The sequence below is a fragment of the Crassostrea angulata genome, chromosome 5 (genome assembly GCF_025612915.1).
Source record: "Crassostrea angulata isolate pt1a10 chromosome 5, ASM2561291v2, whole genome shotgun sequence".
Taxonomy (NCBI): Eukaryota; Metazoa; Mollusca; class Bivalvia; order Ostreida; family Ostreidae; genus Magallana; species Magallana angulata.
The window spans coordinates 44,954,646-44,981,181 of record NC_069115.1 but is presented as its reverse complement, the minus strand read 5'-3'; the positions used below and the strand labels follow the sequence as shown (position 1 = coordinate 44,981,181).

At 32.5% G+C, this 26,536-nt stretch overlaps 1 protein-coding gene across 2 annotated transcripts; it reads right to left on the bottom strand.

Moving 5' to 3' along the window:
- Window positions 1–1,002: 1,002 nt before the first annotated feature.
- On the bottom strand, window positions 1,003–12,523 carry LOC128184592 (uncharacterized). Of its 2 annotated transcripts, XM_052854143.1 has the most exons (7): window positions 12,405–12,523; window positions 12,104–12,155; window positions 11,578–11,624; window positions 11,379–11,414; window positions 9,249–9,263; window positions 8,296–8,398; window positions 1,003–1,871 (listed from the first exon to the last, which is right to left on the bottom strand). In XM_052854143.1, the coding sequence occupies exons 1-7, from the start codon at window positions 12,420–12,422 to the stop codon at window positions 1,231–1,233; spliced, it is 912 nt and encodes a 303-aa protein (XP_052710103.1). In that variant the 5' UTR covers window positions 12,423–12,523; the 3' UTR covers window positions 1,003–1,230. The 2 variants fall into 2 exon arrangements, with proteins under 2 accessions (XP_052710103.1, XP_052710104.1); XM_052854144.1 differs by lacking the exon at window positions 11,379–11,414.
- Window positions 12,524–26,536: the final 14,013 nt, after the last annotated feature.

Below are 26,536 nucleotides of genomic sequence, written 5' to 3'. Positions count from 1 at the left end.
ACGTAAACATTGAATATATCTGATAGAAACTTACTTCGATTATACCTAGAAGTTAAGATTTGACAAATGCTGAATAAATGAAAAAGGACAATTCGTTTCTTGAATGTGCGATTTTAGTTTTGTTAGATAGAGGCTAGCGGAGCGCGACCTATGGTGAGAGAATGGAAAAAGATTTCCAGAATTTGGTTATCCCAACTAAGAACGGGGTTCGACTATTAAACGTCATGGCGAAAAGCGTAGGAAGGGTTCATCATGTATGGTTGGCAGATATTCATACCTAGGATGGGACATATTTGGGTAATAAAAAAGAAGTTAATAAATAAAATGAAACAATTTGATGCGCTTTTAGTTTTGATCGAAAGAATTTATTTTCCATAACGGGGTGCCCAGGAACGCGGCGGTTTGGTTAATTTCACCGTGGCGGAAAGTGTAGGGCGGGATAATAATCAGGCAGATACTTTGGATATAAAAATGCAAATTAATATGAATACACTAGCGCTCTTTTAAATAGTATACATTTTAATACCATGACGGATTGGCAGTAGACCTTAGAAACACTAATTTGTAAACAAGAAACAAATTGTGTTCTAAGTCTATATGAATAAATTATGCATGAAGTTAATTTTTTTCTGGGGGTGAGGTGACCACGCTACTAATTGTTATCATTTTCTACTCAGCTGCAACAAAAAGAATTAAGGCGATGTACATGTATATACCATCCTATTTAGAAAAGATTTTTCACCTGTTAACTAATTATCCATCTACGCGGATTGTTTTTTTAAGTCAATTTTAAAGAAAAAGTTGATCTTGAATACAATTAAGAAAAAAAATTGGACACAGTAAATACAAAAAAGAAAAAAAATATAATTCAACATTTTACTTTATGTCATCAATGTGTAAGGCGTTAATTCTCGGGATACAATCTAATATATATATATATATATATATATATATATATATATATATATATATATATATATATATATATATATACACTTTTTTATTATAGTGATTGGGCCTATGAATTTGTTGATTTACCGGAGACAAACCGAATGCTTAATAATTTGGACTGCTTAAGTTAAAATTGCAAACTGCAAATACAAAGGAATACCATCACGGTAATGTTTTTATTACACCTATTGATTAATACTGCAATTGTGTCGCAATCATAAAAAAGATAAAACCAAAATAAATTCTTTTACCACTGTAGTTTGGTATTTAAGACATAAACTAAAATCTAGGCACACAAGAACATTCAAAGTGAGTTGGGAATTTTTGCATAAAGCATTCGTATAATCCCTGGTGTCTTGGCGTGTCAAACATCTTAATAAATTTGTTTTCCACAGACTCGCTTTCAAAATACTTAAGATGACCGAGTAATTTTTTCCAAAGATAGTCCTGTTGACCCTTTTCAGCGAGACACCTATTGATATCGATATAAAGTCTATAGGGAAGAAGTTCCTCCCTTTTCAGCCCACTTCGCAGATCCTTTATATCAACTTCGGATCTCAAACGGCAAATGGGGCATTTTGGATGGCTTGTAATAGCCAATACTTGAGTCCCGCTTAAGTCTTCATAAGATGATTGCAATGAACAAGCGATATGTTTAAAAGAGCATCTTTTTAACATATCAACGACTCGAAGAAAATTCCTATCATCCATTACTTCTAAAGTTTCGGCAAAGAAATGCGCCTGGTCAGATCTATTCCTCAGCTTCATCGTTTTTGTTTGTTCCTCAGAAAAAATCGCATTTGTCTGCAGCTCGTCTACGAGGTTTGACTCGAATACCATAAGATCTGTTTCTAGCAACTGAATATTCTGTCGAACCGATTCACTCACCGCATTTGTGTTGTTGTTTTGGATATTTTTTCCTAAAACAAGCGAATAACAGATATGAAATGTTGAGATAAAACAATATCCAGTGACATTTACAAATAAAACTATGTTATCGTTGGCCAAGCTATAGGGACTGAACCCCTGACCCAGGGACTATGATTTTCACAATAAAGGTAGAGGCTTTTCGTAAAGAAAAAAAAATGGAATAAAGAATATATAAACACTTTTAATTCATGCATCTCTCGGGGGGGGGGGGGGATTTAACTCCGTTTACCGTGTCGATGACGCTAAAGTCGTGTTTTGCCTTTATTACTCGTAATTAACAATTAATATCGTTTTACTATTAAACAATATCGGAATAATGCTTCGAGTATCATCTGATATAAAATTATCTAATTTAAGACAAGAGAAACGTGATTCTGAATTGTAAAGAAACTGTTCTTCTATCGTGTTTTCGATAATTGCTGGCTTTTACCGCACTCATGCGCAGTGGCGCTAAAAATGGCGGATCACATTAATAGTCATCAGACTGTAGCAAATTCAGAGACAATTAACTAAAGACAGAACATTTAATGGACCCAGAGTTGGTGATTATAAGAAGCATGATTTATACCGGTTTTTATTTTGAACTTTTTTCTTTGGAAAATGCGAACTTGAGTCAATTATTTAACTCCAGATATGCCACATATACTTTAATTATCAATGAAAATAATTCTTTGAAATTTGTTTTAAATAGTTTCTTTTATTCCTAACGATTTAATACATCTTTCCACTAAGGCATTTATTCATATTTTTAGCATTTGCTTTTTTATTTTCAAAAATGTTCGTGTCCCTATAGACCTTAATGCAATCTTCATTAGGCAATTACTGCTCATGTAATTACCTTGTTGAAAATGGCAAATCCTTTCTACTCCAAAATGCTTTAAAACAATATCAGGATATTTTATAAATGAAGGATATTCAATGTGAGAAAATAAGTTCCTAATATGGATCGCATACTTTAATGCAGAGGACTTTATGGACACCATAGCGATTCATTTATTTTTTCACAAATGTATAAGGGAACAAAAAAAGAAAGAAAATATTTCTGATATTTAATGCATTTAAGTATATTGCCGCATTGACCCAACCGTAGGGTCTGAACCCCGGACCTATGGGCCACGCAATCCACAATAATTTTGGTAAAAAGCTTAATGGAAATCATAACCATGTATTTAGTTTTTCCCTGGCATGCACATGTCTATGGGGACAGAAGAAAGAAGATTTTGAAAATTTTGCTTTTTTTGCATCATTGGCCCCGCATATGAGATCCAAGGTTGATTAAGCAATATATTTTACAATTTTGATTCCTTTTACCAAAGAGATCTCCCCCATCATGCAGCTATTCCGAACACGGAAGACCCTGCCGAACGCGGAGCAATTGCCAATTTCCACGAAAAAGGGAAGTTCTTTAGTTTTCCTTTAAAGGGACATGGTCATGATTTTGGTCAAATTTATTTTTATGTTTTTATTATTTACAATGCTTCAGAGATGCAATTCTAATGATCAAATTAATTTGAGAGTCATTCGTAGAGTTATAAGCAAGATACAGGGCTCACAATTCTTTGTCATGTAAACAAGTCTCGTGCCCTATTTTTATTTACATAGGTTCAATATACCAGTAAAAAATAAATCTTTTTCCAGCTTATTTGGCTATCTTTTTATTTATTTTAAGCATCGATAAACAGTTCCTAACGTTTAACACACTCGTTTTAGGTATAAAACTGCAATTATTACTTCAACGTTCAAAATGTAAACAAACGCTTTGTTTACATAGCGAAGAATTTCAAGTTCTGTCACTCGCTTATAACTCAACAAACTATGCTAAAATTTCGGTTGCCTATTTAAAATCCCTTTCTAAAGCATTGTAAATAGTAAATTCGGATAAATAATTTTTGATCAAAATCGTAACCATGCCTCTTTAAACTCCCCTATAAATTTTTTACCTCAAATGCCTTTTAGGTCTTATTCATAAAGAATGATTAAGCTTTTAATGGGTATATATTTCTATGAAATCGAAAATGAAATTTTTACTGCGGTTGATGTTTAAACATCAAAATTGTCGACATTTTTTGTAAATAAATAATTTGATTAACAAGTGGGAAATTTCCTTTCCATTGCAACGCAATCAAGAAGAATACAAATCTGTCGAAATCATAAGTAAACAAGTCGATGTTCCCGATTTTCAATTCAATTCATTTTCTCAAACCATTAACATACAATGGTACATGAGGTACAATGAGGTAACATTTCTGAATAAACTGGTCCTGCAATCTTTGTTTGATAGTAGCAGAAATCCACTTATCAGTATATATTTTAATACATTGATATAAGAAGAACTACAAGAATCTAAAATAGTCGTATAAATTCAGTCCATGGATTTACACAGTCATTATTGTACATATATTGAATTTCTAAATATTTGTAAACAGTAAACACAATCGTTTTGTCTTGACCTTGGATCATTTTTGTCCAATAAGAAATCATTAGAGATTATACAGTGACATTTAATGGATAACGACATGATTCACTATAGACCATATAAGATGGCGTAATACTTTTTAAACAGAACATATTTTTAAATTTTCAAATGGTTTTTTTTTATAACATCTATATTCTCGTAACCCCAAATTTCAAAACCATAGACAAAAACTACTACAATGTACTTAATTAAACAAATTAAACTGTTGTTCAATGGGTAGATTAAAAAATCTTATTTTCCTAATAATACTATACATAGATATCTGTTTGCTCGATCGACTACGTGCTTTACAAACCAATTGGCCTTAATGGTCACCTGAGTAGCATATAATCCATACACAAACTTGTTGAGGAGTCTCATATATGCATTTTATCAATTAGGTTTCATTTTGTAGAAAAATTATAAATTGTAATGACGACCACCTTCATGCCTGAAATCTTTCTTTTTTTTAAACTATGTAACCTATAATTTTGGCGAAAACTTCTGGTCTACAAAATCATGAATTCAGTTTTCCTTTCAGGTGTTTGGGAGTAAAGAAGATAATTTTTTCACATTATATGCATTAACACCTATACATCCATTTTGGCCCTGCCCTAGAGTCAAAACCCATACTCCAGGGGACATGAAAATTAAGATTTCAGTAGAGGACTTCCTGGTTAACATACTTATAAGTCAGTTTTTTATACAGATGTGCGAGAATAGAGAAAAATGTTTTTACATTTTATGCATTTACACTATATTGCCATATTCCTTCCCCCCCCCCCCCCACCTCATGTCCTGAACCCCTGACCCAGGGGCCATGAATTTCACAATTTAGGCAGAGGAGTTAGTGAACATCATAACCATGTATTCAGATTTTTGCCCACATGTGTGGGAGTAGAAAAGAAGATTTTTTAAGATTTAAAACATTTTTACTATATGGTCATATTGGCCCCACCCTAGAGGCTGAACCCCTAACAAAGGGGTAAAAAAAATTCATAATTTTGGTAGAAGGCTTCATGGACATTATAACCAGGCATTTAGTTTTTAACAAATATACATGGAAGTAGAGAAGAATATTTTCTAAAATTTAAAACATTTTTGCTATGGTATTGGCCATATTGGCCCCACCCTAGAGACTGAACCCCTGACCCAGGGGTCATGAATTTCACAATTTAAGTAAAGGGCTTCGTGGACATCATAATCATGCATTTTTTAACAAATATATATGGTAGTAGAAAGAATGATTTTCTAAGATTAAAAACATTTTTACTATATGGCCATATTGGCCCAACCCTAAAGCCTTAACCCCTGACCCAGGGGCCATGAATTTCACAAATTTGGTAGAGGGCAACCAGTTTTTTCCTCACATGTGTGGGAGTAGAGAAGATGTTTGAACATTTGGGTTTTCTTTTGCATTTTTGGCCCCACATATGGGTGGCAGAGCCATGAATTTCACAATTTAGATTTCCCTTACCGTAGAGATGTCTCACACAAAAAATGGTGATTATCAGCCTTGTAGTTTTTAAGAAGAAGTTAAAAATGTAAATTGTTACCGCACGACGACGGACGAAAAATGATAGCAGTAGGTCACCCGAGTTTATCTAAAAATCCACTTCTGGAAAATACAGTTCCCAAATATTTGAATTCACTCACAATTATATCAACGTTATTAATATAATAAGAATATTTTTAGACTTAAGGCCTTTTGGAAAAAACGATACTTCTTTCAATCAATTTATGAAATTTTTAAAAAAGAAATTAGTCCAAACTATTCTGGCAGCCACGTAGCGAAAGTGTGGCTAGATCTTTACTTGTCCAAAAAATATTGACAAGCAAAAAAAAAAGACAAAAAAAAAGACAGGTTCAAAAAATAATGAAATTCATTTTCAAAAAGCTAGACAGTTATCTATAATTTAACTCCGACAATCAGACCAATTACATCTTTTTTAAGAAATAAAATCTTAAAATGTACGAACAATTTATAAAAGTTAAAATACTTTATCACTTAAAAAGATAAAATGATAAAATTAAATGAAATTATGATTATTAACTTAAACTGACAATTAAACAACAAGGAGCGAACAAGGTTTAGGGCGAACGCCAATTAAGGCGAAGGACAATTAGAGCGAACGGACCTAGGGCGAACGGACTCAATCGAACAGGTAGACAAGGAGAACGAACCCGATACCTTTGCGTCATATCAGTTATCGCAACAACAAAGTTGTTTATATTACAGTCATAACTGACGAATTGTACAAAATGCGATTTATTCTGAGGTGGACCAACCTGTATAAAATCGGCATATTTCATCATTTGTATTCTTAGATATCATTGAGCAAATAACTAGGATTATACGCATGCAGCAGTTTGTGTGTTATTTCTGTCATTTAAAAATATACACTTTTAAGGACATGATGATAATAGACCATGGAAAAATAAACAATATACCAGTACAACTTATTGACATGACTGGGTTGTTCATTTCTATCAATATACTCCTTCTTCTCCTCTATTTTACAAAATATCATGGAAAAATCATGGGGGTCCCCTGTGGCTTTCCGTACAAACGGAAAGTGACATGGCACAGACATAATAAAACCATTGACATCTATATGGTTTCAACCTTAAACTAATAATTGCTTTTGTGCTATTTCTTTAATATTTTTATGGGTATATGTATGGTTAATAATAAGATTTTGCAAGTAAAGACTTCTACAGGTCCATGCTCCGTGTTTTGCAGAGCAATTACTTTTTTGGCTCCGCGTTCGTATGATCAAATTGTTATCGACTATGTCTCATTCAAAAACGTTCATAATTTAAAAATAAGTGTAGTTAATCACTAGAAAATTGGAGAAATTGTACATTAATAATTTTGACAGATTTGTATTTGTTTAAAATGCCGTTGAAATGGCAATGAAAGGTCACACTTGTTGCTTGAATAATTTATTTACAACATATAACGACAATTTTGATGTTAAAACATCAACAGCGGAAAAATTTCATTCTCGATTTCATAGAATTTTATACCATTGAAAAGCTTATTCATCCTTTATGATTTAGACCTAAAAGAAATTTGTAGTGAATATTTTGTTTGAGAGTTTAAAGAAATATTAAAGAAATTCCTTCTTTCTTGGTAGATGACTACTGTTCCCCGTTCGGATGTGTTCTCCGCGTTTGGAATAGCCGTATGATGGGGGTAGAGATGCTTCAAACCAAAAATGGTAACAATCCGACATGTACTTTTAAAGAAGTTAAGACCAATAACAATAGGACACTTGAGTGACTCAGGTGACATTATACTATTAAAATGAATAAAGAGTATCGTAACAGTGACAAATATAACTTCTTAATAGTGCTCGTTTCAAATTACCATCGAGTTACCTACTTTGTGAGAGTCAACGTTTATTGTTTTCTAAAAATATTTGCATAAAAATTGGAGCTCCTATTGCTGATCGTCATGCGTAGAGGTAGATATCAGGTGCAGTATCTCCCTGGAATTTGTTTGAGCTTAAAATTTCGTTAATAAAATAAGAATAAGCTTTTCTCCGTACCGCGGGAAATAATAATATTCGACACCACTGCAAGTGAGAAAATCGACGGTATTTTGAAACGAGCTTTATTTTTTTAAGAGGAACTGTTCAGTCTTATCTGTGCTTTTTCAAATTGTAATTACATTTCTTCAAATACTGTTAATTATGGTTTTTCATGATTTTGAGTGTTTCAGTGTTTTATCCTTAAAACTATCTTTTGTTATTACTGATGCAGTTAAACATCTACTGAACATAGAGGGATAACCATGAATTATATATATATATATATATATATATATATATATATATATATATATATATATATATATATATAACACCTCCGACCCGGAAATAAAACATTCAAACAAAAAACATTTAAGTGTTCATATATACCAATTTAATTAAAAATTGAATTAATGTACTCACCCTTACATATGATGTCTATAGTGGACTGCAATTCATTTGTTAACTCTTTACACTTTTTAATCTCTCTGCCTATATCTACGATCATGAAAATCATATGGAAGGACTATAAAAAAAAGGTGTAAGGCAAAATTAACAACTGGATGTATTCAACAGAATATATTTGCTTCCACATTTTGCCTGCCCCATTGGACTTGCAATGATAGTGAACTCGGTGAAGCAAAACTCATATTCGAAAGTCATCATAAAAATGCACGCATTATTTTGCTGCTGTGAGGGAAGTTAAATTATCCGACTTCCCTTTTCCAAAATGTTTATTACATTGATTGCTAACACAATCTTAATAAATATTTGGGAAGTATTTAAATTTTTTCTTACTGTATGATATTTTTTTTAAAAATCATCTTAGGAAATCCTGAAATAATTTGATTACATCGTAAATTGATACCGATTCTTCAGTAGAATTAAATGTCGTGTTAATGTGCAAACAATTTATATACTTGACTAGGAGTAAATGGCATTATATGAAAGACCCTGCTAGTATTATGATGCACTAATAGCAAGTTTTGTTGTATCAATATGAAGTGTAACTAAGCTCAGTGTCATAGGTTGAAAAATTCTATTATTATAAAGTTCTTATAGACCTAGATAAGTATTCTATGTACTTAAACAAAATATCATTCATTTTCCCATTATTCAAAGTCCAAATTATTTTCAATAATTCTTATCGCATCAACTTAATAACATTAAATACCCATTTTTCCTTCAAACTGCTTACAAGCTTATATAGTTTAACGTCAGAGATCGAATAATTTGCGAGAAAGTATGCTAATATAAATATTTCCTTTAAGTTTCAGAATTATATTTCCAAACACTGTAAACTTAATGCAGTGTAATTTAAGAAGTAGGAAGCGAGAATACGGAGTTTGTAAAATTAACATGTGAGATCAACTTACCATGAAAAAACTTAGCTGAAACGGGAAAAAACACATTTTTTAAAATGAACATTTCTTTAAACTTTTGTTTATTATCAATTTAACCAAAAATATGAAAACACATAAAAAAGCAACATATAGCAGTGTAAATTATAAATGACAATCTTTATAAGATGTTTATTATATTAATTCAATAGGTTTTAACTCAAAATTTAGTGTTACATGTAGTTTATTTTAAACTTTTTAACCGGAATGGGATATTTTTTCAATGCTTGAGGATAGCAACAAAGTAACGCAAATTTCTCTTTATCTCATTTGAATTTTCCGTTAGATATTCTATAACAATCTCCTTAGGCATTTGTATTTGTATTTAAACAAAGAAGCTAAATTAAGAAGCATTCATTAACAATTGATTTAGAAATACTTTCTAGAGTTGCTAAGTAATTGCCAAGTATTGATTAAATATCTATTTTGATTCATTTTTAAAACGTTTTCCCAAACTGTTACGTGATATGCTGAAATATAATGCGATAATTAACAATGACAACAAATTTATGTACCTAATCTGTATTTTGAATTTGTTTGCCCAATTGTGCATTTAATCTTGAGTAGATTTTTTAAAATTTATTGGTATGTTTAGAGACATTATATTGTCTTTATTAGAAATATTTTACAGACATTCATTTTAAAGAGTTTTAGTGTGTTTTCTTTTTCAAGGTCTAACGTTCAGCTTTTATTTTCCTTTTTTCTTTCTATTTCATGTATAAACATAATAACATGAAATATAACAAAAATATTATCCATTTATTCCTAGAGAATTATTGTGTTATCTTATATATGTTTCATGGATGTTCCATCAATATCTATTCATTGTATAATCATATTTTTGGGGAGTTTATTTTAATCAACTCTCCTATGCAGTTACTCAGGCAAACCGAAAGTGAAACAGTGTTTGGACATAAGCACAAATCAACACCGCTGACAACATTTAGTTCTAATCAATAAATTTGATGTAATGAGTTCTTAAGCATTGTTTTTCAAGGAAACTCATTTATAGATACCTTGTAAACAGTCAGATTTTAAATGGTACGAACAATGTAGATACTTTTTGAAGTCGTACATTTTATGTATTCCTACGCCAGAGTTCAATATAGTCTCGTTCAACCAGACGCTCGGCTGTCTCTGTAAATCTCCGAAAAGCAGAGAGTCTCTGTTGCTCGTCGGAGATTAACAGATACATCTGAGAGTCTGGTTGAACGAAACTAGAGTTCAATTTTGACCTTTTTGAAAAGGTCCCACCCTAGAGCCAGAACCCCTGACCCAGGGGCCATGAATTTCACAACTTTTTTCCTCACATGTGTAGGAGTAGAGAAGAAGATTTTTGAAAATTTGTTGTTGTTTTTGTTTTGCACATTTGACCCCGCATGTGGCGCCCCGGGCTGAATGAAGAGCCATGCATTTCACAATTTATATTCCTCTTACCATAGAGATGCCTCACACCAAAAATTGTAACAATTAGCCTGGTAGTTTTTAAGAGGTTAAAAATGTAAAATTGTTAATGAACGTCACCGGTATTAGATCGAAGTCAGAAATATATACGTATACTATCACATATAAATCTATCGAGTATGATTTCCTCTATTTCTTACGGGTAATTATAGATAATTCATAGCATTATAGAAACAGTCAGACTGAAATCTACACGACCCATCTATCAATTGGTCGAAACCTACAGCGATCTGAGGAAAATCTCGGACTGCACGAAATAGTCATGATGATATCAGACTCAAATTTCCATAAGGGACGAGATGGCTGTTTTCTTCAGCTAACGTTCTGATGTACATTAATAGTAGTTTAGTAAGGTCTACTTACTTTTTACAATCATTTCAATAATTTGTTAAAACGTAATTATAAACAATCAAATGCCTTTGATGATTCATGAGGGTTATGAAGGTAGCGATCATTGCATAAATCATTTACATTTTTTTCTGCAAAGTATTATGTATTGTTCTATTGTTCAAAAGAAATACAAGTAACACAAAAAACAAAATTGGCACATCAAAGAAAGGAAGACAGTATTTCAAATACGAATTTAAAAACAGTTTACAAAGAAATCAGAACTTTAATATTTTGGAAAAAGGATAAAATTACCGTGCTTAAGATTATTGCTATGTAGTTCATCGCTTCCTGGAAAATAAACAAAACTATTGTTTTTTCTGCTAATTGTTTCTGTTTTATTCTTCTTATTACACCTGTACGTTGACCAATTGTTATCAACATAGAATTATTTTATATTTATATTTCATTATCAGAAATGATATTGACATAATTTTCAAGTATAATTTCTTACTATTCTAGTTAAAATATCCGTAGGATTTTCTCCTCTGTATTGTTCGTCTAAGAAGAAAATATGAAACATGTATAATAGCAGTTGTATCTTTCAGAACACATCTTGAGATTCAATAAAGAATAGATTCTTATCAGGAGGTTTATTGAGTTTTTTGTTCAATAAACTGTTTACTTATGCTTACCCTGCAAACATGGTTTAGCAAAATTGTCATTCAAAGTTTTATTGAAAAAAAAAATGCCATATATATATATATATATATATATATATATATATATATATATATATATATATATATATATATATATTCATGATTAGAACTATTTTGTTTGATAAGAAGTAGTACTTTGAATAAACTTTCTTATATATTGCAATAAATTGTTAGCTGCGAAACAGCAAAATCAAAACGCAGAGGAGTCAGCATTTATTTTATAAAAAAAAATATGCATTTGATAAAATGAAAGTCTTGAAAAAATTGTTATTTTCGGAAGTAAAATTTCTATTTTTAGAGCTTACTCATAGAAAATACCTGTGTCTATATATTGATATATATTAAAAGATCCCATTTCTATGTTGATTTCCTGAAAAAGACAATAATAATTTTACATTTCTAGATCACTTTAAAGCAAATGAAGAGGTAAACATAGTTTCATTAACCCTTAAAACGGTTGTTGAGTTTAACGTATAAAGTTTGGTTAACCTACATGATAGATGAACGATTTTGGCTGTAACAATGAAAAATAATAACCGTTACACAAAAAAAGTTGAGTCCGTTCTTCAACGCAGTTATTATTAGAAGTAAAGTAAATCTATTATTTAGATTAACTTACGTTCAAGATTGTATCCATATTTCTGTTTATATGTCGGGTCTTAACTAGGATTACATATACCCTACTAATCGATAAATGCTTTAAAAAATGGTCATGGTAGAATAGTTACAGTGTAAACTTGACCTTTAAAAATGTATAAAAGAAGAACCATACTAGCACAGACTGAGAGACTTTCCGTGATATTAAAAAATAACTCTGGACTCTTAATGGAGACTCGCGGGAGCCTAATATGTCCTTTTTAACACAAAACTTTAAATTTTAACTTTCCGAATTGAGACTAAATTGGTTCTGTCAACAAACAGTCTTAGAACCCCCTTGCTTTGATTTATGAGAGTGCACATACGCATTTTGAGGTGTCAATATCTCGCATGATAGTTAGGTTTTACTAAATCAGGTAGTCATTTTCAAAACTATGGATTGTTTATTGAAACAATTTTTCAAAAAGCTTGAGGTGAGGTCATGAGTGTTTATAGTGCAGAGACTATTTTGCAAACTAACACACCCCGAAACTGAAATAAAGCTGTGTAGCAACCTCTAATGATACAACGTCCACTAATGATATAATGTTGCATTAGTGGTCAGGATGTTGACCACTATTTATATAATTTTATCATTAACGAACAACCTAACCGTCCGCTAATGATATAATTTCAGATTTATATCATTAGCGGTCAAAAACAGTAACCTCTAATGAGATGTAAGTACTATCTTGACCACTAATAATACACATTTGCACACATTTTCAATTGCATCAGTGGAAGGATTTGCAACCTTTAATGATATAATATGATACGATTTAATAAAAAATTATATTTTATATATATATTCCAAATTTCAAATCGTATTTGAGTATACCTGCGCTCTATACTTACAAAGGCAAGGTATCTAGGAAAAATAATGATATTAACATTTGGAAAAAAATTACTTAATGGACAGGTCAGGTACAATGGTGACTAATGTTGAGTCCTATATGTTAGACAACCTCTGTATAACGTTGGATAAAGATTTGATTTTGATACGATACTACATAAGAATTGGTTAAAAAAATTTATGGGGCAGTTATTTGATCATATTTATAGTCTTTTATTGCAATATAGACCATTCTGACATTGCCCCTGGTATTTTGCCTTTTTACTTGAACTAAAATAGTCGCATACAGACAAAATACAATCAATTTATGACTTCGTTTATTTACTTGAAGATCCAAATTGATTATAAAAGCCTTATGGTCAATCTGAAGTGAGATATAAACCCCTGAAATGAGCCAGAACCCTTGGAAGCCAATTGGTGATAACCCTACAGCCCAAATCTGAGACCGGGAAATGATAGCCCCATATGCCCCTACACTACCCTGTTATTTGTTTGATGCACACTTCAAAGATAAAAGAGATAATGGTCCGCTTTTAACCCCTATATCATTGTGAAATGCTAAATTATGACAAAGTTCGGGTGAGCGAACCGAACCCTTGTAGGGGGTCATAGGTGCTCTCTAATGCCTATTATGAATACCTCTTGAGGTCCTTTACCTAATACTAGTGTTTTCAAGTTCTTGTGGTCAATCTCAAGTGAGATATAAACCCCTGAAATGGGCCAGAACCCCTGGGAGCCACTTGGTGGTAACCCTACAACCCAAATCTGAGACCGGGAAATATTAGCCCCATATGCCCCCTACACTGACCTGTTATTTGTTTGATGCACACTTCAAAGATAAAGAGATAACGGCCCGCCTTTCACTCCTTTATCATTGTGAAATGCTAGAATATGACAAAGTTCGGGTGAGCTAAACCGACCCTTTTCATTATCTTTGTTGTATTCGAAGGATCACGTCAAAACATGACTGAGACAAAATAATCCCAATTTCACCTGATGATTTTCGCTCTTTTTGACTGCCACATATGATAATTTTCTTATGATAATTAAATCACAATGCTGGGTGTTCTATTGTCATGTATTCGTAATAATACAATTTTTTTTATTTTGATTGATGTTGTTTCCAGGGGAGTAAAAAGGCCCAAGGATAATTTTTTTTAACACGCACATGTTCAACATCGATTTAAACAAATTATCTAGCCACACTGGATTGGCTTGGGGTTTTCATTGTATTTGTATCGTTTTATGCCTTTCAATGTACTTTAATTTATCATGTCTTTTATATCATAATATCATAATCAATCTTTTATATCATAATATCACTTTATACGATGCATGTAGTTTTTATATTTGTATCAATAAGTATACACTTAGGATAACATTTTCATAACTTATGACCCGTATAGACGTATTTCATTTCTATCCAACAAAGACTCATTTATAACTCTTTTTTAGGCGAGCTTTACTGCTTCGGAAGTCGTCAATGCTCGTACAAATTGTTGAGCATTAATCATTTTGATATTGATTAAAGTATGTCGATAATTATGTAGAATATAATTTTCTGTTCGAGTACTCTCAGTACTTTAATAAATTCCCTTATTGGCTGCTAGCTTCTACGGGCTTAGTGGCTGCTGTTAGTTGCTGCGAGCTTCAGCCTGGTTGAAATTTGACCCGGATATCATTTTTCAACGTTGAAAAATTGATGCCATTATACCATGGAGTCAGTTTTTAACAGCTTGAAAAATATTTTTCAAACTTCTGATGACATCGACACGTTGAAAACTGACCCTGTTGAAAATTGACTCCGACTTCAGAGTTTTGAACTGTCTATATTTACATTTTCCAGTGTCTTCGCCTGTGATAACACTACGTATCGATTTTGTACTATATAACCCATAATACAAATGACGCCAAATCGAGGCGCCAGCGGGGTTTGCTTATCTATCATTTAAATATATAATGGCACGATGGCTTAAAGTTATATAAATATAAGTAATAAGGAATTATTCTTTGAGTATTATGAGGTGATAATTTCGGTCGGGCGTGATCAAATCCAATAAAGCCCGAGGGGTCAACATCCTGACCACCTATGCAACATTATATCATTAGTGGACGTTGTATCATTAGAGATTGCTACAGAGCTGTGTCTAGTGATTCAGCAAGTGTACCAACAGCTAGAGTGCTGACGGCATTCTTGAAAGTGAAAATCGTGAAGAAGACGAATTTGTGCAGGGTTTTACTTCACAGCCGTTATCCGCAGTGAGTAGTTCTTACGTTAGTGATCATTATGGTTATAGCGGTGACAGCAGTGCAACTACTGACTATTATGGGCATGAATCACAAACACAGACAAAGTGACCATGTTCAGGATGCAGAGTTTATAGGTAAGCTCTACGCTGAACTTCAGGACTTTCCGAAAGAAATATATATTGGTAAATTATTAGACATTTGTTTAATTTAATTAAAAAAACCAAGTGTGTTGGTATAGAGACATTTTATGCTCTCATGCAAAACAACAAGCCGCTTGTCCTACAGGGAAACTTATGAACCGAATAACTACTATTACATGTAACTGTTCATGTATCATTAAGTACGCGAGAGACTGCTATGCATTATATGCATTCATTCAGGGTGATAAGTCGGGTGTCGAGATTGTATTTGACAAACAAAAGCCGCACTCATCCGTAACAGACCCAGCAAAAGTTAACTCCGTTGAGTTTAGTGTTTCTCGTCCAAGTTTGTCTCAACGACTAGCCCATCTAGAAGAAAGCATGTCCACGAGAGACAAAACAATATTATCCCTCAACTCAGAGTTGAAAGAAAGATCTTCGCTCCCAACACAACGTACTTCGATCAGAATTGGATTCCTTAGAAGACGAAGCCCAATCCAAAATTTCTAAGTGTCAATCATTTCAGAAATTATATTTTGGAATAAACATAAGTGTCTCGAAGTATAAGCTATATTTAGGCTCGGGTCGAAAACGTGAAGAGGGTTCAGCAAGCCTAGCCCTCTGTCACGTTTTCTTAACCACCTAAATATAGCTTCATTCATATATTTCAAGACAGTAACCATGTAATTTATATTAATGACCCTTAGTATGTGTTGTTATTTACATTGTATCTATTTATTACTTAAATATGTCTGAATGTTTTAAGAATACTATAAAGATCACCAAGTCTGCCTTTGTCAAATAAAACATAGCCATTATCTGACAAATCTGTAAAATTGGGCATACAAAAAACAACTTTGATAAGACTCCTGGAACAATCCAGAAGGTAAAAGTTGTTTTTCATTCAACTATTTGATGCCTGTTAGCAATAACTTTAATATGTAGAACAGAAAAAAATCCCTAGGGCAGTTTTAAAAAATGTAAAAATAAAAATGTGCAAAATTGATACATTCCAAGCAAAATCCCATAGGGTCCTATGTCAAAAATTTAACAAACTTCAGATGACCTCTTAAACAAACGGTGTGGTAAATCTCTTATTTTTTATCTTAATATAATAATTATATCAGTAGGAATTCATGTTAAAAAAATTCATTCCAAATCTAGGGCAGAATAATTAAAGTTTATTGATTCCGAACAAACCCAAGTTCAGTCAAGCATCTGTAAATGAGATTAAACGGTTGGCAAAAGTCAAAGCCAAGTGAACTTGCTTAGACCTCTGAAATCATATGCAAACAGAAAGCCCCACTCCAACCTCACCATTCAGAGTAAACACAAATAGTGCATCTCAGACTACGTCAAGTCCAACCCTGTGTCTTCAAAACGATCTACTGAGTACCCCTCCACATTTGCTCATTGATGAAGATAAATTAAATCATACCAAAACTGCCGAAATGCGCAAAAATCTCAAAATCCCAATGAGTTACAGCAAACCATGCACTGATAACAAAAATCAGTCACAGCATCAACCCCAGACTGAAAAACACGGTACCCCAAAAACACAAACACAGTCACAGCAACAACATCAAGCTCTCAGTGCGCTGTTAGCTGCAGGTCTGTAGCACCCGGTCATAAAAAAAAATCCGTAGGTCGTCCATCCGAATTTTTTCAGACTCGAATGACAGTTTACGAGCCTTCAACGAAATTTGTTTAGCTCCTGTGAAATTTCGAACCGAAGTTTAAGTGCTCGGATGATATTAACAAAATACGTAAGTACTGGTCGTTTTTCATATAATATTCTACTTCGATTTATGTTAAAACATGAAAATCTTTTAAGATGTATGTCTTATTTCACCATCTAGCGATTATTTATGCTAAACGAAAATATTCAGAACAGAGTTATCGTTCGTGTTCAAACACGTGTAGAGTGGTTGAAAATACAAACATTGGGCTGCTTAATAAAATAATATCCATGTTTGATGCTTATGGTGTGTAATACTATGTTTTTTAAAAAAAGAACGGGTATCTGTTTTGCATAAAAACCTAGTATATCGAGCCATTTTTAAGGAACATTCTGCATAAAATAGTATAGTCTGTTTCACTATTGATGCTATTACTAGGTCAGGCGCGGATCGAAAACTAATCCTCAGGGGGATCTCTACTAAGTATGTTACTTGTTGCAACAGCAGACAAAAACTATTTTTGTATTGTTATATTTATTTCTAGAACACATTTTTTTCCACCAGTTAATGAAGTTAAAGTTAAAAATCAATAAACCTCTAGATTTTATATTTGACTACAAGTACCTAGATTCTATGAAATAGACTATAACCAAGAGGCACAATTTTTACTGCAAAACTAAAAGGGTCAAACAAAACCACGTGGTCTAAAATTTAAACGACAATAACATTCGCAGGGGTTCAAATGATTCTGTTCAAACCCCGATCTACCTACTCACAGCTGACCACTAAGATCAACATTTATACAAAAAGTTAATAGTCACATCCATCTTGGTGTAAATCTCCAATATGATGGAGGTTGGAAACAACATATTAATTCTATTTATGAAAAAGCTTGTACAAGGTTAAACCTATTGAAACTTGTTGAATATAAGCTATGTAGATGCTCTCTAAAAAATATATTTTTCATTTATAAGACCAGTTTTATAATATGCTGATATAGTTTGGGATAATTGTTCAGATAGAGAAGTTAAACTTCTAGAAGATATTCAAGTAACTGCTGCAAGGATTATATCAGGTCTTAGAAGTAACTCATCCAGGTCAGCTCTATATGATGAATTGGGTATTGATCTACTATCAGATAGAAGAAAGGTTTATAAACTCACATTATTTTATAAAATGTTCCATGGTCTTGCCCCCAAATATCTACAGGATTTACTTATGCCATGTACACCGCAAAATAATTACTCACTAAGACACCAAGATGATTTTAAATTTGTTATACCCCAGATAAAAACAACATCCTTTATGAACAGTTTTCTACCTTCATCCATAAAATTATGGAATGAATTACCTCTTCACATTAGAATTTTACCAACTGAGTCTTCATTCAAAAAAGCCATAAAAACATATTCTTTAGAAAGCCATACAAACTTTATGACTTTGGAAACAGAAAAGCAAATATTATACAGTGTCAGATAAGAAATAATGCAAGCAATTTAAATGCTGACCTATTCAATCATTTTTTGTGTGAAAATTCTATTTGTGATATGTGTGGTTAGTATCTGAAAATGCTTATCATTATTTTTTTGTCTGTCCACATTATGATGCACAGAGGCAAGTTTTTATACAGTCAATAAGTAATTTACATTTAGATATCCCCATCTCTCTGGACCTTTTATTATATGGGGACAGTAGTTTGCCTTATAACAAAAATGTTGCTATATTTAAGATTGTACATGATTATATATTAGCTACCAAAAGATTTAAGTTTTAATGCATTATTCACAGTGTCATTCAAACAGCTGAACTGCTAGCTTTCTACAACTATTTTTCATTTTGTACATAAATAATACCCGGTACCAAGGATCTTAATTCCACTTATTTTTGCTTTGTTTTTCTCAACTATATTCTATTATTACATTGTACCATCAATGTTTGTCAAATTGACCGTTAAAGGAGAGGGCTCAAATAGGCAGATTGCCTGCTGCCCAATCCTATTATGTAATATTTTTTACATAATAAAATATTGTTTAAATAAATAAAGATCAACGTTCCATTTGAACAGGCAGACAGAATAGAGACTCCAGACTGTTGGCCGTCGGGTGTAAGGTGGCGCAAGTGGCTCAGTAACCGAGACTGGGAAGCCCGTTGAATTGGAACGCACGCGATTTTGGTGATGACGAGTCAAACTCTCGGCGGAAAACCGACGTGAAATCGCGACCGTGATTGGTCCTCCAGTCGTTACGAAAAAAAAACGAACACCGAGACTAACTGTATTATAAAGCAATCTCCCTAGACATTGCTATATTACAATTATGGGTAGATTTTTAGTAACACTTGTGTTTAATATGTCTGTCAAATCTCTTAGATGATACTCAATGCGATGTTGCTCTTGCACCAGAACACAAGTTGAAAGACATTCATTACTGTTAAAATGTATTTAGATTCAATACACAAACACTATTTTAGCACTGTAAAAGTAGATAACAATACTGATAGCACTGCTAACAATGTTTGTTTCATTGGCAAGGGTGGTGTTGCATTTCTGATAAAAACCATCTGATGTATCCAGTCAAGGAAGTACCTTGTTTTGAATCAAATCGTATTATTATTGTCGAGGTTAAAACCTCCGGAGTTAATTTGTATATTTTTGGTGTATATATGCCTGCTGACAACAATATTGATGCTTATATGTACGAGCTGAATACTGTAGAATCGTTGTATAATTACTATAGTGCATATGGTGATGTACTAATAGCTGGTGATTTAAAAGAAGTTGTATCAGCAGAAACCATACAAACGCTATGAAAGCACAGGCCTAGACGGCCTTTATCACAAGATGTTGTATTTGTAGAGTGTAGATTTTGACATTCAATGTGAACAACATACTTTTATTCCCAAATGCACAATGCTAGATTATATCTTGTTTAGCAATTTTTTTGCAAGTTATCTTATTAGTTACAGAATTTTCATAGAGGGTCTGATACCAATTACTGTGGTTTCATCAATATTCGTTGAATACCAATTTTCGTGGATTTCGTTGTCGAGTTGATACATGAAATTAAATGTTCATTGAAATGCAATTTCTATTAACATTTTGTATTGAAAGAGTCATTGGCCACGAATTTACGTATCCTTGAAACTGTGATTTTCACTTCATCATCGAAAATTGATACCCTTGAATATTATTGAAACTACAGTACATCAGATCATTTGCCAGTGCTTGATGAATATAAATTCTTGTACATATCAGGTTTTTTTTATGTTCTCCTTCGTTTCACTCATCCGAACATAAACCATTTCTATTCTATGTATTTTATAAATAACAACAACACAGGTGTTAGAGCGAGTGAGTTATCGACCAGTTTATTCGCCAGGCCTAATAATTGTATATATATATATATATATATATATAATATCACACTGTTGTTTTGATCTAGGCCCTGGTATCAGCCCGAGTGGTTGGTATCGGCCCAAGCCCGAAGGGCGCGGGCCGATACCATCCGAGGGCTGATACCAGGGACGAGATCAAAACAATAGTGTGATATTGTTTATATCATATACCTAAAATCAAAGACTTTCATTCAATTCAAATTCCAAATAAGGAATATAATTTATCATGAAGAAGCTATATATATATATATATATATATATATATATATATATATATATATATATATATATATATATATATATATATATATATATATTTGGATTTACAAAACTTGTTCGTTTTTATTCCTTTTTAGCTCACCTGAGCTGAAAGCTCAAGTGAGCTATTCTGATCACATTTTGTCCGTCGTCCGTCTGTCCGTCTGTCTGTCCGTCCGTCCGTCTGTAAACTTTTTACGTTTTGAACTTCTTCTCTAAAACCGCTTATCCAATTTCAACCAAATTTGGCACAAAGCATCCTTATGGGATGGCGAATATAAATTGCAGAAATAAAAGTCCGATCTGTATTCAAAGCGGAGAAAACCTTGAAATTGTAGAAAAAGGGGGGTGCATTTTTGAAAATCTTCTTCTCAAGAACTACCGAGGCAAATTCAACGTAGTTTAGCATAAATTATCCTTATGGGAAGGAAAATATAAATTGCAAATATTAAGGTCTAATTCAGTTTCAAATCTGAGTTATTACGAAAATAATGATAAAGGAAAGGCGTGTTTCAGCTTCGGTTCGGCATCCGGTAAAATGGGTAGGCAAGACTTGGCCTGGTCAAAACAAAAGAATTGCAGTTATTAATCTGCCAATCTCATTAAAATTTCAGGATATTTGATGGACCAGTTTTATTTGTATTCGCTGTAAATATTGCCGCAAAATAATGCGTATTTGGAATTGACGATTGCCGATCTGCCCCGGCTTTTATTTTGCCACGGCCCGGGTTTGCATACCCATTTTACCAAGACTCGTATTCCATACTTCTAAAACGGGGTTCTTTGTTTAAAGCAGCCATGACATTATACGAAAAAGGGTCGATCTGACTATGATGAATTTGCTTGTTATGCAACAGTTCGTGTATGAAGGGAAATTTTTGAAACATGCAAAAAATATTGGTGCCAATTTTGTGAAGTAAATTGAGGCTAAATTTTTCAATGCGTTGACAGATTTCACACATGACGTTGGTGTTAGCTTGTTCTGATTTTCGTTTCATTTTCATTATTTATGCTTTGTAATTTAACCTGGGAACTCACGTATTTCGTGATTTTTACGTATCAATTCAAACAGAGACTTCGGTAAATCAAACAGTTAACTGTTTACCTGCGCAAATTAAGCAAAATCTGATGTATCAAAAAAGTACTGAAATACAATTCATTCTATCGGTAATTCGGCATTATCTTTTGCCTAACCATATTTGAGTGTTAAGCTTCGAATTATAAGCAAGATACAGAGATTTGCTCACAATTCTATGTTTGTACACAGATCTTAAAAACTAAAGATTAAAAAAGTAAAAAATTTGTCAATATTTATTAAGAAAATTTTCAAAGTCTGTTCTTCCGGAAACCAATTTTAACAACTTATTGTATTGTAAACTTAACCTTTTTTCGTCATTATTACTCCTACTGTACATGTGATCCTTGACTGTGTTTGTGTACATTTGTATAAACTGATTTTGAACCTTAAATACCAATGAACTGGTCTTGAGTGAATAAAAGAATTGAAAATCTTAGGCCATTCTTTTTTTCCATTTTAAATGCTGAATAGGAAATACCAAGTTAAAAATCTTAAGCTGAATGTAATAAAGTCATGTCAACAAAATATGACTCAAACCTAGGGAAACTGTGAGCTCTGTATCTTGCTTATAATTCTACGATTGACGCTGAAATTTTGGTTGAACATTAGAAATTCTATATGAATTAGAGTATGTTAAATACTTGCACAAACAAAATAAAAGAATGATATTCTGTATATACCTACTCTCTGGGGTCCCCTTATTATACAATAAATAATGTGAAATCTACATCAATTTTGATAGTTTTTCGGACACGAGTAAATAAAAACGACATGTTTTAATTTGAGGAATTGAGCACATTGAGGTACAAGTTTCTTCTTCACATCTATACATGTAGGATTTTTTAAATAAAATACAATAACTATTATATATTTTTTAAAATACAATAACAAGTAAGTAGTTGATGAAACAAATGTACCTATATGCTCTCATATATTTTGATCGCTTTACAAAGTGGGGGGGGGGGGGGGAGAACGAAAATATAGGAAATTGGAAGTTAACAACTTAACAGTGTACCCCTACCAAATGTTTAGTTTTATATCTTGCGTAGGATTTTTTTATTCTGGTAAAAAATAGTATTTCATGAAGGTACAATGTCAATGATTACGTGTATGCAAAAATAAGTGTAAAATTCGAATACTTGACAATATATATTTTTTTGTTATTCTACCGAGGGACCATATGGCACAATATCTTTTGAACGCCCATTGTTGCTCAGGTGAGCGATGTGGCCCCATGGGCCTCTTGTTATATGTGTTAAGAACTGTAAGAGTTGTTGGACTTTGTTGACAAACCATCGTCATTTGAAAATTACAGTAGAAGGGAGTCTGTCGTCTGAAACGAAGCACTATCTTCTAGAGTAGAATTCAAAATAATCGAGAGAGAAACTTCCATCCTACACAGCTTCGTAATGATTCAAATTCTTTCACTGGGATATCGTAAGTTTCCTGTCAGATTCCATTCATAAAAATCCATACTGTACGTTATAGCAAGTTGTTTGAGAATGCTCATAAGCGCGTCCATTACTTTAACCGCTTAATTTTTACAGTCTAATCTCTGATTTTCTAAGATTAAGTCTCGTTCCATCCTTCTCCATATCCCCCATAATTTAAACGTTGATTGATGTTAAATAAAGTGTGCTATTGTTCTAAATACACAATCGTTGTGTAGGTTACCTCCCCTTACTTAAGATACATATCACTCTTTGGCGCTATTTTTTAATTATTATTTTTCGATTTTCAGCAATAAATAAATATATTCAGACGTGAAAGGCGATGCTTTGTATTATTTATTTGTTATTCTATCGTTATTTCACAAACTAGTCTTAATTTAAAGCAGATATATATGGGAATTATAGATTTCAAATTTGAGGGCAATACACCCCCTTGACGACGGGCTGAGACAGAGAAATATCAGCCCCGAGGGCAATACAGTCCTAGCTTCCGGTTGCTGTCTCACCTAGTCCAAAACACGTGTATCAGGGCTGATACACTATTAGGTATATGATATTTCCAAATATATCTACAAAAAACAATGTAAATTTTAAATTTAAGTACATATCAAGTATACTTCATCGTACGCACATGTACCTATCGACAAAAAACAAAAAAAACCGTGCTCGAAAGTGTTGATTCCTCTTCGATGACCTGTCTATAACTGATCGGTTCTATATATACTACAGCCAAACCGCTACTTGTATAACTGGGCTTAAGATGTAGTCCATAAAAAATACAACTTACAGAAATTTATCTATGTTCTCCTTCGTTTCACTCATCCGAACATAAAGTATTTTTATTCTAAGTATTTTATAAATAACAACAACACAGGTGTTAGAGTGAGTGAGCTATCAACCAGTTCGACACCAAAGGTATACTAATTATGCAATTAAGAAAATAAAGATATCATTATCTAAGATTTCAAGGGACATGGTCACGATTTTGGTCAAATTTTTTTCTTCTGTTTTTACTATTTGTAATGCTTAAGGAATGCATACCTAATGATTAAATGAAATTTGGGTGCCAGTCGTTGAGTTTTAAGCAAAATACAGGGCTTACAATTCTTCGTCATGTAAACAAGGCTCGTGCCCTTTTTTGTTTACATAGGTTTAATATACCAGGAAAAAATCTTTTTAAAGCTGGGTTGTCTATCTTATTCTTCATTTTAAGCATAAATAAACAGTTCCTAACGATTAACACATACATTTTAGGTCTAAAACTAGAGTTTTTCACTTCAATTTTCAAAATGTAAACAAACGTTTTGTTTACATAGCGAAGAATTGTAAGCTCTGTAACTCGCTTATGACTCATCAAATGACACTCAAAGAACTATATATGATAAGAGTTAAATTTGGCCCCCATAATTCGCCATTTTTTAAGTGTTTCGGGTACAATAAAATGTTAACTAATTTTTTATAAGAGTTGATATAAAATATATTTTTCATCTATTTATTTGATTTATTTGCACTCACTGGCAGTATATGACGTCAGAAGTGACGCCATTTCTATAATTCAATCAAAATCAGCCAAAAATTGACATTTTTCTTATCTATTTACGAATGGGAAATATAGAGCGCATGCTTGAACAAGAAATTTTTTTGTCTCTTATTAGTCTTGGCTAAATACATCTCTGATTAAAATATTTTATTTGTTCAAGAATGCGCTCTATGTTTTCGGAAGGAAAAACTGCTTGAAAACAAGCTGTTTTACGCTAAAAATGCAAAAATGGCGAGAAAAGGTTGTCTTTACAATGTCGTATTTCTAAATTGTGGGCACTTGAACCAAAATGAATATTATGTTAACACATCACATATATATCTGTACTAAGAAAACAAAGAATGATAGTAAAATGATGATCTTCATTATAGGGGGCCATTTTAGGCCCTTATCATATATAGTCCTTTGGTTGCCTATTTAAAATGCCTTACTGAAGCATTGTAAACATTAAAATCGAAAAAATAATTTTTGACCAAAATTGTGACCATGCCCCTTTAAAGTAACAGATAACTTTTCGTTAAGACTGTCCAAAACATATCCATCTTTTGCATTTTCTGCACGCCATCTACTATGTACTTTAAAGAGTCTGTCTGAAACATTATAAATAGCTGCGGTTGTAGCTCCCCCACTTCTCAAACTATGTAAACAATATTCTTTGAAATCAACTCCAACAATTTTAAGAGCATCTAACAGAAGTTCTCTCGCTCTAGTATATGTCAAAGGCTTGTTTATTTTACTCAACCTGTAAATATTTTCTTTCTTTAAAAATGTGACTGCTCTGAAAATAGATTCTTCAGACTGAAACACAAGTCCAGTATAAGATGTATATTGTTCAAGATAACTAACTGGCCAGAGTTTCTTTTTTCAATTTTGATTTCAATATGTGAACCAGACTGATGAAATTTAATGTCACCTCAGACCTCAGACAACCAGCATAACGCAATAGTACCACGCAAACAAGTCTGGAGTGATACAAATTTTCAACCTGAGAAAACTCATCCATAATTTTTTTTTAAATTTCTGGTGTAATAGGTTTTCTTCTTAACTATAGGTTTGGACCTTAATCCTTTCCCACCTTCTAAAATTAAATTCACAAGACTGTTATAGCACTATAGGATTGTTACACAGGTTTATGCAATGAGTCCATTTAATACTATAGTATGTTGCATTATTAACCGCTGCTTAAGAATTCATCTGTATCAAATAAGATAAATAAACTGCGACTGTAGTGGGTAAAGCAGGTAAATCCTGAAAATAAAATGTTTTACACCAAGCCCTGAATTTCAGAAAATAAGTTATTATTTTTATATGTATTTTCAGATCGGCTGTTCAGTACTATATTACCCATTCCCAACACTGTTTCCTTTTTTCTTGGATCTTGAATCTTTCGTATTTCTTTCCAATGTGAGAATTACCATGCAAGCTAAAATATAATTAAATAATGTTTAAGACATAAGTCAAAGAACTCATCAT